Source organism: Triticum urartu, chromosome 1A (assembly GCF_056163025.1).
Source record: "Triticum urartu cultivar PI428250 chromosome 1A, HENAU_Tu73, whole genome shotgun sequence".
Classification (NCBI taxonomy): Eukaryota; Viridiplantae; Streptophyta; class Magnoliopsida; order Poales; family Poaceae; genus Triticum; species Triticum urartu.
In genome coordinates, this window is record NC_141873.1 from 130,765,669 (window position 1) to 130,783,306 (window position 17,638).

General features: G+C 44.3%; 2 protein-coding genes across 2 annotated transcripts; both read right to left on the reverse strand.

The window, feature by feature from the left end:
• Positions 1 to 12,316: 12,316 nt before the first annotated feature.
• Positions 12,317 to 13,266, reverse strand: LOC125551414 (uncharacterized protein At1g15400-like). Its single transcript, XM_048714651.2, has one exon. It carries the CDS (start codon positions 12,895 to 12,897, stop codon positions 12,526 to 12,528), a length of 372 nt encoding a protein of 123 aa, XP_048570608.2. The 5' UTR covers positions 12,898 to 13,266; the 3' UTR covers positions 12,317 to 12,525.
• Positions 13,267 to 13,395: 129 nt separating this feature from the next.
• LOC125551413 (zinc finger CCCH domain-containing protein 34) lies at positions 13,396 to 16,163 on the reverse strand. The gene is made up of 3 exons (XM_048714650.2): positions 15,948 to 16,163; positions 15,699 to 15,809; positions 13,396 to 15,021 (listed from the first exon to the last, which is right to left on the reverse strand). The coding sequence occupies exons 1-3, from the start codon at positions 16,044 to 16,046 to the stop codon at positions 13,744 to 13,746; spliced, it is 1,488 nt and encodes a 495-aa protein (XP_048570607.2). The 5' UTR covers positions 16,047 to 16,163; the 3' UTR covers positions 13,396 to 13,743.
• Between the last annotated feature and the right edge of the window lie 1,475 nt (positions 16,164 to 17,638).

A 17,638-nucleotide genomic window follows, 5' to 3' on the forward strand; every position in this document is an offset into this window, starting at 1 on the left:
TCTTGAGTATCTAGTACTTAGATTATCATATGTATCTCATCACTCTAAATTAATATTGTTGGGTTGATAATTACTTTTAAATGGGATTGAGTTGGAGGAACCTTCTCAATGATGTTTCAACTACCATGATAGTTAAATAAAATCTATTCCTTTGTTGTAGGGGAAAATTGGCTTTTCGCAAAACTTTAACCGTAGAGCTTTCCACCAGCCAAATATGCATATAGTGATAGCATTATTTCGTTCTTGCTCTACTGTGTTACATTGCCAGCATATTCCATGTGCTGACCCATTTTCGGGCTGCAACATATTATGTTGCAAACTTTTCAAACGAGGAGTAAGGTTCGTTAGCTCGTTGCCGTACAGCTCAGCTATGTCGTTGGAGTTGATGGACTCACTTTATCTTCCAAGCATTCTGCTGTTATCGTATTAGATGGCCTTAAGTCATATTTATTGTAATAAGTTCTCTTTTGAGACATTCGATGTAATAAGTGTGTGATTGCTACTCTGTTATAAATCCTTCGAGTACTGTGTGTGTCAGCATTACCGATCCAGGGATGACACTGAAGCACAGAGACTTGACCGTTTGAGGTCGGGTCGCTACAAGATGGTATCAGAGCACACACTGAGTGTAGGACACGACCACTAAGCTAAAGCCCTAGATCACCACTCTCTTCTCATTTTTGACTCCTCTCCTTTTTCTACTCTTTAGGATGGCGGACGCAAGGAACAAGTTTGCACAACCGGATGAAGAAGCACATTTTGGACGACACTTGAAGGAAGTCACTAAGTACGTGAACATTGGAATACCAAGCTTCACCGGGACTTACAACGCCACTTTACCAAAAGAGGAGCAATGGATGATTCAAGTTCAAGTTCTAGGAAGGACATTCGCGCCAGTCACCAAACCCATAGAGTTTTCCTTTGATGCAACAACCTGGAGTCTAGGAAAGAGTATGGCAGCTCACATCACCATGGGACGCATAGGAGAAGTTTACCACAAGGAGCTTAAGGATACTATCTATCAGATTTGTGGTGCCGAGATGAGCAATGGGAGATGATCCGCACCAGGAAGGATAGATCAATCGCCGCTTTCATCCAGGAGTTAAACCAGCACATTCGTCGCCAGGAGAACCAGATGTGCGCATGCATGAATGATATGAACAAGGCAATGACAAGGATCACAGAACTGGAGGAAGAACTCAAGGCTACTCGCGAAGATTATGAGGAGGAAATCGTCGTACTAGTAGAGAAGAATGATGATCTGGAAAGGAAGCTAGGAGTATTCATGGGAGACCCCGCGCCAGGAGGAGAAGACAAAGAACCCAAGGAGATTCGTTCTGAGGACTACATCATCATCGACGACACCGACTCAGACCCCGACGATAGCGATGATGACTATGAAGATGAAGTTGGAGAAGACATCATGGAGTCTTCGACCGATCAATATTTCTAGTAGACCACCACATCAGTAGTAGTATTCCACCATGTATATAGTATAGTCTGAGCACTTTTGTAATGATAGTTAGATCGATTGTATGCCTTGCTTGATTGATTGAGTGATATGATTGTGTTTGTCTCATGTGCATATGGGTAGTGTTTTTCTCACTAGACATCATTCTATTCTATTCTCTTCCCTCTAAACCCTCAGATGCCTCCGAGACATGACCCCGGATTTACTTTCCCACCAGAACTCACTCAGTTGATCCAGCAGCAGAATACCCTGATGCAGTTGTTAGTTCAGAACCAAGGCAACAACAACAACAACCCACCACCACCAGTTGACAACTTAGCCCGCTTTCTAAGGTTGCAGCCGTCGGTGTTTTCCAGCAGCACCGAGCTGATAGTGACAGATGATTGGCTCCGCAGGATTGGAAGGGAGTTAACCACTGCAGGATGTATAGATGCTGAGAAGGTGCGTTTTGCCGCACATCAGTTGGATGGACCAGTAGCCTCATGGTGGGAGAATTACATAGTCACCTATCCTATAGCCACTGTTACATGGGATCAGTTTCAGCAAGCATTTCGCATCGCCCATGTCTCAACAGGAGCTATGAGCATGAAGAAGCGTGAGTTTCGCAACTTGCGCTAAGGGAATCGTACTGTGGGGCAATACGTGGATGAATTTAGTAAGCTGTCTCGTTATGCCCCTGACGATGTGGCCATGAATGCCATGAAGCAGGAGAAGTTTATGGAAGGGCTGAATGATGAGATGAGCATGCAGTTGATGGTGGCAACATTTAACAACTGCCAGGAGTTGGTAGACAAGGCTCTTATGATTGAAGGGAAGCAGCAGAAAATTTGAGAGCCGCAAAAGGAAGTATGGACAAGGAAGGTACAACTCAGGAGCTCAGCAGAAGCCTCGTCTAACCCTGAACTCGGGAGGACTTGTTCATAACCATGGAGGTCATAACCATAACGGAGGAAGTTCGCATAACCATAATGGTTCCAAGAATGGGACTTGGAATGGAACAAACAACAATGAGACCCGCTCCAATCCAGCCACACCCGCCAAGAGAGACCTAAGTCACATTACTTGCTTCAAGTGCGGGAAGACTAGACACTATGCCACAGAGTGCCCTGAAGCGAAGAATGGAAACGGTAATGGGAGCACTGGGAAGAAGCCTAATCCATTCAACAAAGGACAAGTGAACCACGTTAACATGGAAGAGGTTGAAGGGCAGCCAGACACAGTTATTGGTAAGTTTTTGGTTAAGTCTTTTACCACCCTTGTTCTTTTTTATACTTGTGCATCACATTCATACATATCAAGGGGATTCGTGGATAGGTTTAAACTACCAACCCAAACCCTTAGGACCCCTCTATTAGTAAGTTCACCTGGAGCAGAATATATGGCCAGCCGATGGTGCGACCAGATACCCCTAACCATTGGTAGCCATGTTTTTCCGTCAGACCTAATAATTTTGGAGTCACAAGGATTGGATGTGATATTAGGCATGGACTGGATGTCAAAGTATGGAGGAAGCATTGACTGTGCTAGTAAATCAATTTGTCTCACCACCCCGGAGGGAAAAAGGATCAAGTATGTATCTAGACATGCGCCTAGGAGGAGCCAAGTAAATACCCTCACGGGAGTTGTTCAGGAGGAAGTGCCTATAGTGAAGGATTACCCAGATGTTTTTCCAGAGGAGTTACCAGGCATGCCACCGGATCGAGACATTGAGTTTTTGATAGAGCTATTGCCAGGTACCGGGCCAATATCAAAGAGACCCTACCGGATGCCCGCAAATGATCTGGAGGAGATTAAGAAGCAGATCAAGGAGTTATTGGAGAAAGGTTACATCCGACAGAGTTCATCACCATGGGGAGCCCCAGTGCTTTTGGTTGAGAAGAAGGATAAGTCTCTAAGGATGGTTGTTGATTATCGTGCATTGAATGAGGTGACAATCAAGAACAAATACCCACTGCCAATGATCAATGATTTGTTTGACCAGTTGCAAGGAGCTAAGGTGTTCTCAAAGATCGATCTGCGATCAGGATATCACCAGCTGAAGATCCGGGAAAGGGATATACCTAAAACCGCATTTACCACAAGGTACAGGTTATATGAGTATGCGGTCATGTCATTTGGACTGACTAACTCCCCTGCCTATTTCATGAGCATGATGAACAAGGTGTTCATGGAATATTTGGATAAGTTTGTTGTGGTGTTCATTGATGATATAATGGTATACTCAAAGAATGAAGAGGAGCACAAAGAGCATTTGCGTTTAGTTCCCGAGAAACTCAGGGAACATCAGTTGTATGCCAAGTTTAGCAAATGTGAGTTTTGGTTGAAAGAAGTTGGATTCCTTGGACATGTTATATCATGAGAAGGTATAGCAGTAGACCCCACTAAGGTTCAATCAGTCACTGAATGGTTGGCACCCACTTCAGTTAGCGAGATCCGCAGTTTTCTTGGACTCGCAGGATACTACCGGAGATTCATTGAGAATATTTCCAAGATTGCGAAGCCAATGGCAGAGCTATTGAAGAAGGATATCAAATTTAAATGGAAGGAAGAATGTGAAGCGAGTTTTCAGGAGTTAAATAAGCATCTGACTACAGCCCCAGTACTAATCCTACTGGATATACGCAGGGATTTCCAAGTGTATTGCGACGCCTCTCGCTTAGGACTTGGAGGAGTACTGATGCAGGACGGAAAAGTTGTTTCGTATGCCTTGCGACAACTGAAACCGCATGAGTTAAATTATGCCACGCATGACTTGGAGTTGGCTGCCGTAGTGCATGCGTTGAAGACTTGGAGACATTATCTTATTGGAAACCATTGCGATGTATACACGGACCATAAGAGTTTGAAGTACATTTTCACACAGAAGGAGCTGAACCTTAGGCAGAGGAGATGGTTGGAGTTTATAAAGGATTATGACATGAAGCTTCACTATCATCCATGCAAGGCCAACGTCGTAGCAGACACTTTGAGCCGGAAGAGTTATGCCAACACACTCATAAGCGCAGGATTGCCAAAGGAGTTGGCAGAGGATCTCAGGGAACTACGATTGGAGATTGTCCCTAGAGGTTTTGTTGCAACAATGGAAGTTCAGTCTACATTGTTAGGAAAGATTCGAGAAGCTCAGAAGGATGACAAAGAGATTGCCGAGATAAAAGAGAGAATGAGCAAAGGAAAGGCCAAAGGTTTTCATGAGGATGAACACGACACCTTGTGGTTTGAGGACCGTGTTTATGTGCCCAATAACACAGAGATCAGGAAGATAATACTTCAGGAGGCTCATGACTCACCATACTCAATTCACCCCGGAAACACCAAGATGTATGTGGATTTAAAGGAGCATTTCTGGTGGACTGGTATGAAGAAGGATATTGCCGAGTATGTAGCCGTGTGTGATGTATGTCAGAGAGTGAAGGCAGAACATCAAAAGCCAGCCGGATTGTTACAACCTATGTCGATACCCGAATGGAAGTGGGATAAGCTTGGCATGGATTTCATCACCGGATTGCCCAGGACCAAATCAGGATATGATTCTATATGGGTAGTAGTTGATCGCTTGACCAAAGTAGCTCACTTTATCCCAGTGAAAACCACCTATACAAGCGCCAAGTTGGCAAAGATATACATGACCAGGATCATGTGTTTGCATGGAGTTCCAAGGACCATTGTATCAGATAGAGGAACCCAGTTTACCTCAAAGTTTTGGAATCAGTTGCATGAAACCTTGGGAACCAGACTGGAGTTCAGTACAACTTTTCACCCGCAAACAGATGGACAGACCGAGAGAGTGAACCAGATTCTGGAGGATATGTTGAGAGCTTGTGCACTAGATTATGGATCTAGTTGGGATGACAACTTGCCCTACGCAGAGTTCTCATACAACAACAGTTACCAGGCCAGTTTGAAGATGGCACCTTTCGAAGCGTTGTACGGAAGGAGGTGCAGGACACCGTTGTTGTGGGCTGAAGTTGGAGACCGTTAGTTGTTTGGACCAGATTTGATTAAGGAATCAGAAGAGAAGGTTAAATTGATTAGAGATAGACTGAAGGTAGCTCAGTCCCGACAGAAGAGTTATGCAGATTCAAAACGCAAGGAGGTAGTCTATGAAATCGGAGACAGAGTGTATCTTCGGGTATCACCACTCCAAGGAGTTAAGCATTTTGGAGTTAAGGGAAAGTTAGCGCCACATTTTGTGGGACCATACAGAGTTTTGGAACGTATGGGAGAAGTTGCTTATAAGTTGGAATTACCCGACGGATTGTCAGGAGTTCACGATGTGTTCCACGTTTCTCAGTTAAAGAAGTGCCACGCAGAGATGGCTGACATTCCCTTGAGAGATACAGTACCGCTGGAAGCGATTCAGTTGGATAATGATTTGACCTATGAGGAGAAGCCACTCAGGATCCTCGAGTTTGCTAGTCGAGTTACCCGCAGCAAGGTTATTAAGTTTTGCAAAGTTCAGTGGAGCCACCATACCGAGGACGAAGCCACCTGGGAACGAGAGGATGATCTTCGCAAAGACCACCCACACCTATTTTCTAGCCAACCCGAATCTCGAGGGCGAGATTCATCTTAAGGGGGGTAGGTTTGTAACATCCCAAATTTTCAATTTGGAATGTTATACATTAGGTCATCATTGCATATCATATTTTATTGCATTTTGGCTTGATCCTCGAAATCCTAAGCAACTCAAGGACCCTCGGAGAGAGTTGGGGATTTCACTGTTTTCATATTTGAAATTTTATCAAATATTGAAACGAGGATTTTTGGTTTTAATTATTTTCTCCCCAAAAATATTTCATGTTAAAATATATGAGAGGAGATAATATGACTTCTCCAAAATAAATGAAATATTGGAGGAAAATATTAAAATCAAATATTTGATTTTATTTGGATTTTATTGCTATTTTATTTGCATTAGAAAACTTGCACGTTTTCAAAATTACATTTTAGGGCCAAGAAAATGTTCATCTTTTTCTAAATATTTTATTTAAACGGTGAAAATTTGTTTTGGCATTTTTAGATTTTTATTTATTTTTCTAGGATTTATTCTCGGCAGAATCTTTTTAAAAAAACTTCTTCCATGCCCGACTGGGCCGAGGCCCAACCGAGCCAGGTCGCCGGCCCGCACCGCGCCACTGCCTCCCGTGCCCGAGTTCGGCCAGGACACGGCCGCCGCGCCGTTGTCGCCCGGGACTCCTCCCCACCCCCTCCCGCAAGCCACCCCCCCCCCCCGGTATAAGCCGAGCCCGGGGCCCCTCGGGACCCCAAGCCGCCGCAGCAGCCGCCCTCCGCCGCCGCCCGCAGCGCCTCGTCTTCTCGCCGCCGCGCCTTGCCGTCGCACCGCCGCCTCGCCGCCGCCGCCCCGCCTCGTCGGAGGTATACGCCGTCGCCGCCGTTGTTCAGTTTTATTTTAAAACCGGTTTGGTTTTTTTAAAACCCTAGGTTTTGTTTTTTTAAAATAGATCGGTTTGCCGGTTTTCTCGGTTTAGTTACTTAGCGGACGTTCGTCCGTACGTTCGTTTTAACGAATGGTGTTCACTCGTTAGCCACAGACAGTGAACATTCATTCGTTAGCCTGTTTGTCAGTTTTCTTTTTCTCGGATTTTCCGCGATTATCTCCGATCGCGATTTCTGATCCGATTTTCGTTTTAGTTATATTTTCGCTCGTTTATCGGAATCAGCCAATTCAAGCGCCTAGAGTTTCGTCACGAAACCCTCTTTCCGTTTAACCAACTTGAACAAGATTTTGATACAATAAAATTTGACCTTAGTCCAGATTAGTAATCGGATCTTGTTTCTTTCGCAGTTTGAGTTTCGTTGCTCCGTTTGATTTGATTCTTTTTACAAACCAGAGTTCTTAAGTTGAAATTTCTGGTTAGATCTCTTATTTGAGTTTTACCCATGCATCTTTGCTTGATTGCTTATTGTATGCTTGTTTGATTGCGATAGAGTACCCGGAGTGCGAAGCGTGCTACATCGAGTCTCTAGGTTTTGCGGATCATCAGCAAGGCAAGTAACACTTTGATCATATCCCTTTATCACCCGGTTTTTATGCATTAGTTTCAACCCTCAAACATTGCATGGTTAGGACTTGATAATATGTGGGATTGGGAAGTAGTTGATGAGGTAGAACCTATTGCCTTGTTATTATTAAACCCTTGGGAGTTACTTCTACGCTGCTTATATTGCTATGCTATGCTTGTAAACGTGGATTGGGTTTGAGTGAAACCATGACAGATGTGAGATTGTTAATTAATGGTTTAACTTAAGGTGGCAACTTTAATACACATCTGGGTGGATTGCTTGTCGGGCACCTGGAGAATCCAATGTTGTCCTAGGATATCCCGGAGTACCCGTGTGATAATCCTAAGGTCCGCCACCCAGGCTCAAAGGGAACTGAGATATTTCATGCTAGAAACTTCCGTGTGCAGCCACAAGCTATTATGGGCTCTAGCATAGTTGAGTAAGTTGCGTGAAGCTCTTAAAGAGGTAGACTAGCACGTAGCAGGTTGTAGGAGGTATAGTCTATCCGGAGTAGAGAGTTAATGCTTCTGAAAGACTATGTCTCGGTCATCCGTTTCTCAAACACCATGTAGTGCGAGAAATCCAACGGAGGAGATCGAGTCTTGTGGGGAAAAGTGCGCAAACCTTTGCAGAGTGTACAAACTAATCATGGTTAGCCGTGTCCCCGGTTATGGACATCTTGAGTATCTAGTACTTGGATTATCATATGTATCTCATCACTCTAAATTAATATTGTTGGGTTGATAATTACTTTTAAATGGGATTGAGTTGGAGGAACCTTCTCAATGATGTTTCAACTACCATAATAGTTAAATAAAATATATTCCTTTGTTGTAGGAAAAAATTGGCTTTTCGCAAAAATTTAACCGTAGAGCTTTCCTCCAGCCAAATATGCATATAGTGATAGCATTATTTTGTTCTTGCTCTACTGTGTTACATTGCCAGCATATTCCATGTGCTGACCCGTTTTCAGGCTGCAACGTATTATGTTGCAGACTTTTCAGACCAGGAGTAAGGTTCGTTAGGTCGTTGCCGTACAGCTGCTCAGCTATGCCGTTGGAGTTGATGGACTCACTTTATCTTCCAAGCCTTCCGCTATTATCGTATTAGATGGCCTTAAGTCATATTTATTGTAATAAGTTCTCTTTTGAGACATTCGATGTAATAAGTGTGTGATTGCTACTCTGTTATAAATTCTTTAAGTATTGTGTGTGTCAGCATTACCGATCCAGGGATGATACTTGTGGGTCATCAACAGTGTGTGGTGGCTTGGGAGTAGGTCTGCTCGCCCAAGTGGGCAGGAGGTTTGGGTATTCCCAACCTGGGCTGGCTTAATGTTGCGATGCAATCATGATGGCCATGGCTACAAAGATCCGACCCTTCCAAACCATGGGCAGAGTTCACCGTAAAGGTGCTAGAACACTCAATGCAGTTATTCCACGCAGCAACCAGATCAACTGTGAGGGATGGAAAAACGACTATTTTAGGAGGACCGTTGGCTGAATGGGATGCAGGTCCCGGAGATCACGCCCAACCTACACTGCATCGTGGCCAAGGGTGCATGCTCCTCGCGCACAACACATCAAGCCCTCAAGGAGGGAACTTGGGCAACAGACGTAGGACCGGAACTACCGGGACCAATGCTTCAGGAGTACCTACAACTATGGTCGTGAGTGCAAGCGACCCAGCTCCAACCGGGGCATGCGAACACTATCAGTTGGTCCTGGGAGCAGAGTGGACAACACTCCACGCGCTCTATGACGCGAAGTTCTAGGGACGGGAGTTATTCCAACGACAGCTTTCACATGGAACTCTGGTGCACCAATGTAATGTCGCTTCTTCGTATGGTTGGCACTCAAGAATAGATGTTGGACTTCTAATAGATTAGCGAGACGCGGACTGGATCACTAGGATGCTTGCCCCTTCTGTGACCAGGCAGAAGAATCGATTAGCCACGTACTGCTGGAATGTGTGTTTGCTAGGGAGGCATGGACGGTTCTATGTCGGGCCTTGGGTAAGCCTGAGTCGGCGCTGACTATGCCCAACTCACTCCAAGATTGGCGCGCTGACAAAACAAGAAACAAGGCAGCCCGACAAAACGAGAAACAAGGCAGCCCGAAAAGACATCAAGACGTTGTTCATGTTGGTGATGTGGGAGCTTTGAAAACACAGGAATGCAATTGTCTTTGACGGTGCAACGCCCTCCATCACACAGTGTTGTAGCGAATACAAGAGAAGGGACGGACGTGGAAGAGGGCTGGCCTGCTCAAGTGTGACACCACAACGTTCTTCGTGGTGTTATCAAGGTGGGTGAGTGAGAGGGGGTTAGACACACTTGTTTAGACCGGATTAGACCGGTGGAGTGGGCGTTGCATGCGCATTGTAATATGTTAACGGCTATCCTACCTCTCCTTCTATAATATAAAGTACATACACTCATGCGTATTCGAGAAATAATATAAAGTACATACACTCATGCGTATTCGAGAAAAAAAATGAGGTTGACCCTACTGTCCATGGATAGTTGGTGGATAAATGGGGCTATATTTGCCCATTGCGACACAAGATGCTCTCAGTTCCTATAGAAGGGTAGAGCGGGGGATGAAAGCATAAGCAGCGTTTCTGGTGCTCTTTCAAAAGGATTAGACAAACAACACTTGGAAATCAAATCAGAATCACTTGCATGCAGTGTGTGGTGAGACCGTGGCAAACTAATGTTGAAATGCTCCCTACCGAAATACAGTCCAGCCCTATACCGTGTAATATAACAAGCACACGTCTGAATGATCATGAGGTTGAAGGTAGGCAGGAAATTTTTGTCATGATATCCTGTGAAGATGATGAAAAGAACTGCAAGGCACTATGCTTGCAATCACTTTGTGAATAGCTCACCAATTAGCACACCACTCGGCTTTACGACGTCAGCACATGTTTAAATCCACTTTGGTAGCGGCTTGGATACTTGAACTCTGTCAAGTGTCAACCCACAGATGGGCATAAAGTATGGCCAGACATGACTGTAAGTCCTACATATAATATACTCCCTCCGTCCCATAATGTAAGACGTTTTTCGACACTACGCTAGTGTTGAAAAACGTCTTACATTATGGGACGGAGGGAGTACTTAAAAAAAGTTCTGCTACCGCGTGATCAGTCAGTTGACATAACAAAGTGGCGGAAACAATTTTTCAGAAGCAAAAACTCACAGCCAATATGATGATATCTCCTAAGCTGGACATGCTAAGACCATGTTACGATCTACTCGCTCCGGTCCAAAATAACTGAAGTTCTAAGTTTGTCCCAAGTCAAACTTGCTTAAGTATGACCGACTATAGAAAATGTGCAAAGATCTACAACACCAAATACACATAGTACGGAAATATATTTCATAAAGAATCTAATGAGACTGATTTGGTGTTCCAAATGTTCATTTTTTTTTCATAGACTTGGTCAAACTTAAACAAGTTTGACTTAGGACAAACTTAAACGTGACGTTCATGTGTTCTGCTATCAGTACACATAATCTAAGTATGCACCCGACACATGTTGCAGCCAAATTTATGTGCTCTGCATATGAAAAAAGTGCTACTCCCTCCGATCCATATTACTTGACTTAGATTTGTCTAGATACGGATATATCTATCGGAGGAAGTACAAACTTTAACACGTACTCCCTCAGTACAAAATATAAGACGTTTTTAGGCTAAGCTAGCCTACAGAAACATCATATATTTTGATACGGAGGGAGTTAGTAGTTTGAGTTGTGTGATCAGTCATCAGCAAACAGATTTCCCCTGATTTGCACGACTGTATGCAACAACAGGGCCTAACTATCAATGAAAATTCAAACGATTTTCAAGCCAGATTCATGAACAATTCGCCATAAACACAACAGGGCTCTGCCTGGATAATAAGGACAGACTAACGGTGGAAGGAGCCTCTGCAATACATTCTCAAGTGGAAGATGGGATTCGAACATGGGTGGTTGATTCCAATCCCACCTTCTGCATAAGAATATACTACTAAGGAAGATCTCTCCTGGATAGTAAAAAGCAGGAACTGCGGAAGATCATAAATAACATTCAGGAAAACATTTTAGTTGAACATTACCAAGTACATGCAACAAAAAGTTTCCAGTGTGCATGGGCTCACAAGTTGAAAGATGACCGAAGGTCAGGATTTCATAAAGATCTCAACTAAGCATTAAGAACTAATTATTAATGAAGTGGGCGGGATAGGTCTACAGATACAGTAGCCTACATCACATGATAGCATTGTAAGTATTGCTAAATAGAAGCAGTTGGGGTGATAAGCCAAAAGTACAACTAGAAATATACGCACCGTTGAAAAGTTAGACTTCGACTTAGTCATGCATGCAAAAAAAATCATTTAGATGGTAACTGAAACCAGAGGTGGATCCAAGCTAAAAAAAACCATGACGTGATATCCTATATGGCTATATCTTACAGATTTTTCTTTTCTTTTTGCCTATATATAGTTTTAAGAAAGTGTTTCTCGACCAGGCACCCATATTTGAAGAAATAAATAAATTGGAACAATAAATTCACTAAGACAACTAGGAAAGAAGCACACAGTGTGCTACGAATATACAAAGTACTGTACTAACTAGTAGCCTTACAGATAAAAGAGAACTTGTTACGTGTAGAAGTGAACTCAGGTTGTAGCTTCAGTAGCTGAATTTACTGGCTGATCAGTATCATGAACAGAGACAATGATCAGCAATCAGCAAACAGTTATAAGTTTTTAACCATGCAATGTAACACACATAGTATAATGAAGAAAAGCATCATATGCACAAACTGTACAAGGACATGTTATTTTTTTCTCACTTCCAAGATAATACTGAAAACAAAAGGAAAGGTAGCAACGACACACAGTGAAACATGCAAACCTATTCAAATAACCTCACGCAAACCAAACATATGCTTATTATGATACACCCGAACTTCAATCAGCCATAAAATGTCTTATATCCCTATTCTCAAACACTCAAAAGTATATGCACCACCCTAGTACCTTCTGGGTTCGGAAGGTTGTGAGGGACCTTCCTTCCTAAAAGTTCCACAGAACATGCATCGAGCAAACTTGGGTGAAGGTGGATCAAGAGCTGGCGGAACATGCCGAGTACGAAAGGCCTGGTTGATGTCGCTGGGCATGCCACCGCGCTCTGCACCGTCACTGCACCTACGCTGCACACCTCCCCTGGACCCGTTGCTACGAGAGTGCCTTAGCTCCTTGAGTTCTAAGCTGTTGACCTCTGCCTCCCCAGCTGCCCCTTGATTCCTCTGGTTCTGGTCTTTAGGCATAAGCCTCTCCTCCCAGATCAGACCAGATGAACCAGACCTCCTAAATGTTTGGGAAGATCTCTGCAGCTCTGCCATCTCTCTTTGGTATTACTTCCGTCCTTCTCTACCTGTGTTCGTGGGTGTTTCTCTCAGTGTTCATGCCTAAGAAGTCCTATGGTGCATAATAAGGTCTGCAGTGGGGAGGAAAGTGTGTATTGACCAAACCTAATAATATACATGCATATCAAGGAAGGGTAACCATAACAAATTCAGGATGAGTCACATGATGGTGATAACTGGAGAAGGCTCAAGACGAAGGGAGGATATAAGGTATATATCAATATATGTACAATGCATTGACACCAAGTAGTGTATTGATAAAACGGGACCCTCTGCCTGCCTACACAAGTACTATTAGCTGAAACACCATCTTGTTTGTTGTGATGTATTCAAGAGCTAACAGAATATTGCCTAAAGTAGCTTAACATTAAATGCAGAATCAACAGCAAATATCATCACCCCTTTCTTCTTGCCTTAATGCACTATTAATCCTGGATTGTAAAGCAGCTGAAAGGGATACGAAATGCGCAGATATACAGAAAAGTAGTAGATGACCCTGCCACAATGTTAACTGATGGTCTAAAAGACATAACAGAATCTCCAGCGAGCCCTAACTTACAGTTACGTACGTGGCAACAAGAAGTAACAAGCTAGTTAACATCATTTACCAACTATAGCAGCTAGTTATTCTTGAATGTTGATTCCTTCCTCCTAAAATTAACCAGAATGTTAAATAGTCCGACTGCAGAAGTGACACTTCATGTTCCATTCTCTTTGACAGTAGTGCTCCCAAGTTGCTAACGCAGCTGCCATAAACATCATTCTGACCAAGCTGAGCAGAGAACAGACAATATTGCAGTTTATATGCACTTGCTAGGTGCGCTAGCTAATTGAAACCCTATCCTTAGCCTTGAGAAGCTCAGTCAGAGATTTTGGGCCTTCAAAATCATTTGAGAAAGAACCCCCATGAGGCATGCGAGCAGCAGAGTGGCTAAAGCGTGACTTAGATACACAATTCTCTTCTTTTATCTGAGCTAGGGTCTTTGGCCCAGTAAAATCTGTGGTAGGATGTTCAGAAGATCTAGCAGAAATTACATTGTGCTGTTTTCCTCTACGTTTCTTCTTCTGCCCCCTGAAGGTAGCACAGACAACAGACTGAGGACACTCCTCTATGAAGAACTCTTGCCTGTAATGAGTGGATCTTGATTCAATGCCTTGGAAACCACTCACGGGTTCAAGACCCCGACGCCTCTTAGTGCGACCCTTCCTGCTCTTGGCACCTTTTCTCTTCTCAGGTCTTCTCTTTGAAGCGTGTCTTGTCTCAGTATGCTGACGAGGAAACACATCATCTGCTGCTGAGCCGATGAAGCTGGAATTGAAGAACATTCTATCATACTCATTAGAACTTGGCATTGCAAGCTTTCTTGTATTGTGTGGTATGTGTCCCAAAGTGGTCTCAACATCAGGGTCTTGAACTCCTTCAGGATGACTAACATAACCATGTTGATCATCAAAGCTACAAAATGCTTGCCCATAGTACCATGAATCATAATAATCCCGATCATAACAGACTGGATCTCCAATATCATATTTCGCATGAAGCACCTGAGCATCTCTTTTCTGCGCCAATTGTTTCTCAAGGTCATTCTTGTTAGAGAGCCCATCATCAACGAGCACATCAAATCCAGGGGAGGAATCACGACTTTCATCTTGCTCTGCGTCGTCCATTGTTGAATATTCTGAGCTCTGATCTGAGTGGGTGAAACACTTTATGTATTCACCAGTGTCAATTGATGTTTCAGGCGTGACCGAAATAGGACCATCAAATTCGAGATATATTGACTCAGGAACTTCTTTTGAGTGGCATTTCTTTATGTGGTACAAGGTGTCCTGACAAGGACTTGTGTGAGCACCCTTCAATGCCTCAACCATCTCATCTCCAGCGGAATTTTCATTGACAGCAGGATTGAAAGTAGTAGCCTCAGAAGAAATCGCTGATTCAGTGTTAGGGGTTGGCTCATGTAGGAAGGGGCAATTGTCACCTTTTTTGCAGCCAGAGCTATAGTAGAAATAACAAGGATTGGCTGTCTTGACAGAAATAGAACCATCTGATGAGGGTGGGACTGTCAAGGACTTGGTTCTGTTGAAATTTTCCATTGGCTGCAACAGGAGAAGCTCATCAGACAACAAGCACCAACACACTATCAGGGCAATTCATCGAAATACCACAACCTGATATTCTATGGAATCTCATATTCTATTTGTAGAATTGGTACATGAGCATAGACAAACTCAAATAAATTAACCGCCGGGTCAAGTGAGTCCTCCTTTTCCTACCTGATTTCATGGTTATAAATTTCCACCCCTAAACGAAATGCAGGCATGCAGCAAAGCACAAAACTACACATAGAAATGAAATTGTTTGCTGTCACAAACTCACAATGCATACAAACAAGAAATTCTACGAAATTCTACACCGAATTGTCGCTGACTAACAGTGGGCAGGCTCAGCGTGCAAGGTGTAATAGAAGAATTGGGGCTAATGTATACCTAGAATAAGCTCAAGGGTGTTTGTGAATATTTTTGTAAGCAAAGAGAGATCCACTATGATAATGACATATTAGGCATGCAACCCTTCTTCGCAAATTACACCACAACAGTAGTTAGCCTGACACAAGCGTAATAATGACACCCGTCCACCAAAGCAAGCGTCCTAGGTAGGCATGCAAGCAAGCATGTAAGTACACGCACTTCTTCCTTTTGCGATTACAGAAGCACACACACATATCAATTCGAAGGTATTGAGCTCAGAGGTTACGGGTGTACGGATCACACACAGGGTGGCGAAAGGTGCAGCTTGGGTTGACGCAGCTGCCGTGGAACCAGTACCAGCAGTTCCTGGGGTTGAACCGCGCGCCCTCGCAGTGGCGGTACTCGCACTTGGACCCCTGCAACCAAAACCGCACACGAACTCCGATCAGTAAATCAACCAACCGAGGCGGCATCCAGCTGCCATTCACCGGCAAGGTGACACAGAAACCAAACGAATCGACGGATTTGCGCTAGGGTTTTGAGTGGTACGGCACCTTGGTGCAGCTGACGCGGGAGACGAGGAAGAAGACGCAGTCCGTGTTGCTCCTCCTCCAGAGCGGGTCCTCGCCCTCCTCCGCTGCCGCGGAGACCATCGCTCCCTTGCCTCTCGTCCGCTGCGTCGTCGGCGGAGGGGGCGCCGGCGGTGGCGGTGTGGGAAATGGGGAGGCGGCGGTGGACGCGACGGTTCGGGAGGAACGAAAAAGGTTTTGAATTTTACTTTTTTTGAGGGAGAAAAGGGGTTTTGAACTTTTTGGTGCATTGGGTCTAGGAACGAATCGCACTCTGTTTTTCGCAAATGCATACCAGTCCCTCGAATCGCGTTCTGTTTTTCGCAAAAGCGTCAGATTTATCTTTTTTGCACAGCCTTCATTCAACGTATTTCGTTCTAAAAATTTACACAAATATATACTATGCCTCCATGTATATCTGTATTTTTTTCAATTTTTTAAAAAATATGAATTTTCATAAATTTTGTTTTTTTAAACTGGCCACCATGAAGGCCGAGCTCCAAAAGGCATTTTCGTATAAATAACCACTTTTTACAGTATAAATGCCAAAAAACGGTGCTACAACAATTAAAAAAATCGCTAGTTCTACTCTAGGTGTAAAATACATCACTTTGTGATTCAAATATACAGAACCAGCCGTTGAGCGTGTAAAACTAATTCGTGTCGTGCAAACGCCCAACTACGAGGCGGTACCTTCCCGTGTCACAGTCTCTCTCCTCCACCCGCCTCCCACTGTCGACGATTTCGCCCTAGTAGTCGCCCGCTGCCGCTCGTCCGTCGATCCCTGACCCCACCGACAGCCGCGCCGCCGGAGGCCCCATTGGCCGGAGCGTGCAGCGCCCTTGATGGCTCCCGTAGCTCGTCGCCACCTTCCATAGTAGAACTACGGGTTGCCAGAGCTTGGAGGGGTTGTCGAACAACCAACATGGCTGAGCCGAGCTGCCATTGCTTCGGTTGGCGTTGCCGGCATTGCGTGGCCGCAAATAAGCTCAGCCACTAGTTGCACACCATCAAGGAGGCGTAGGAGACCCAACTGCACACCCACAACAACCGACGCGACCACCATCAACGCTCCGACTAGCAGCCGGTCATTCCTTCATCCCCGCACGAAACCTGTTCGACAAAATCCCCCCAAGGTGAAAATTTGGTTAAACTTGCCGGGATTTTTTTTGCACGTAGATATAGTTTGATGTTGATTTCCGTATTGTAGATGGGCTCATGCGGCTCCTCTAGTTGGGACGATTCCTCATCGGATGAGGAATTTGACTTGGCTGAGGAAGAGGACATTGCTTTGCTCATAGCGTTGCACAAGCGAAAGAAGCCGAAGCACGACGGTTCTGTGTTTGGCCATGAGTACACACAGAGAGAATGGGTAGAGACGCACAAAAGATTGATGCACAATTTTTTTGGTACTCCGCCAGTTTTTTTCTAGAGAGGAATTTTCATCGACGTTTCAGAATGTCCAAGGATTTGTTTATGCACATTTATGCTTGGACATGGCACTAAGCAGAAGGTCACTGCCGCACTGTGCATGATGGCCTATGGTGTCCCAAATGATTACATTGATGGCAATTTGGCAATGACAGAGAGCACTTCTATCTTTTATATCAAACAATTTGCAAAGAGTATGGTAGAAGTGTTTGGTCTAGAGTACTTGAGATCACCCAACGCTTAGG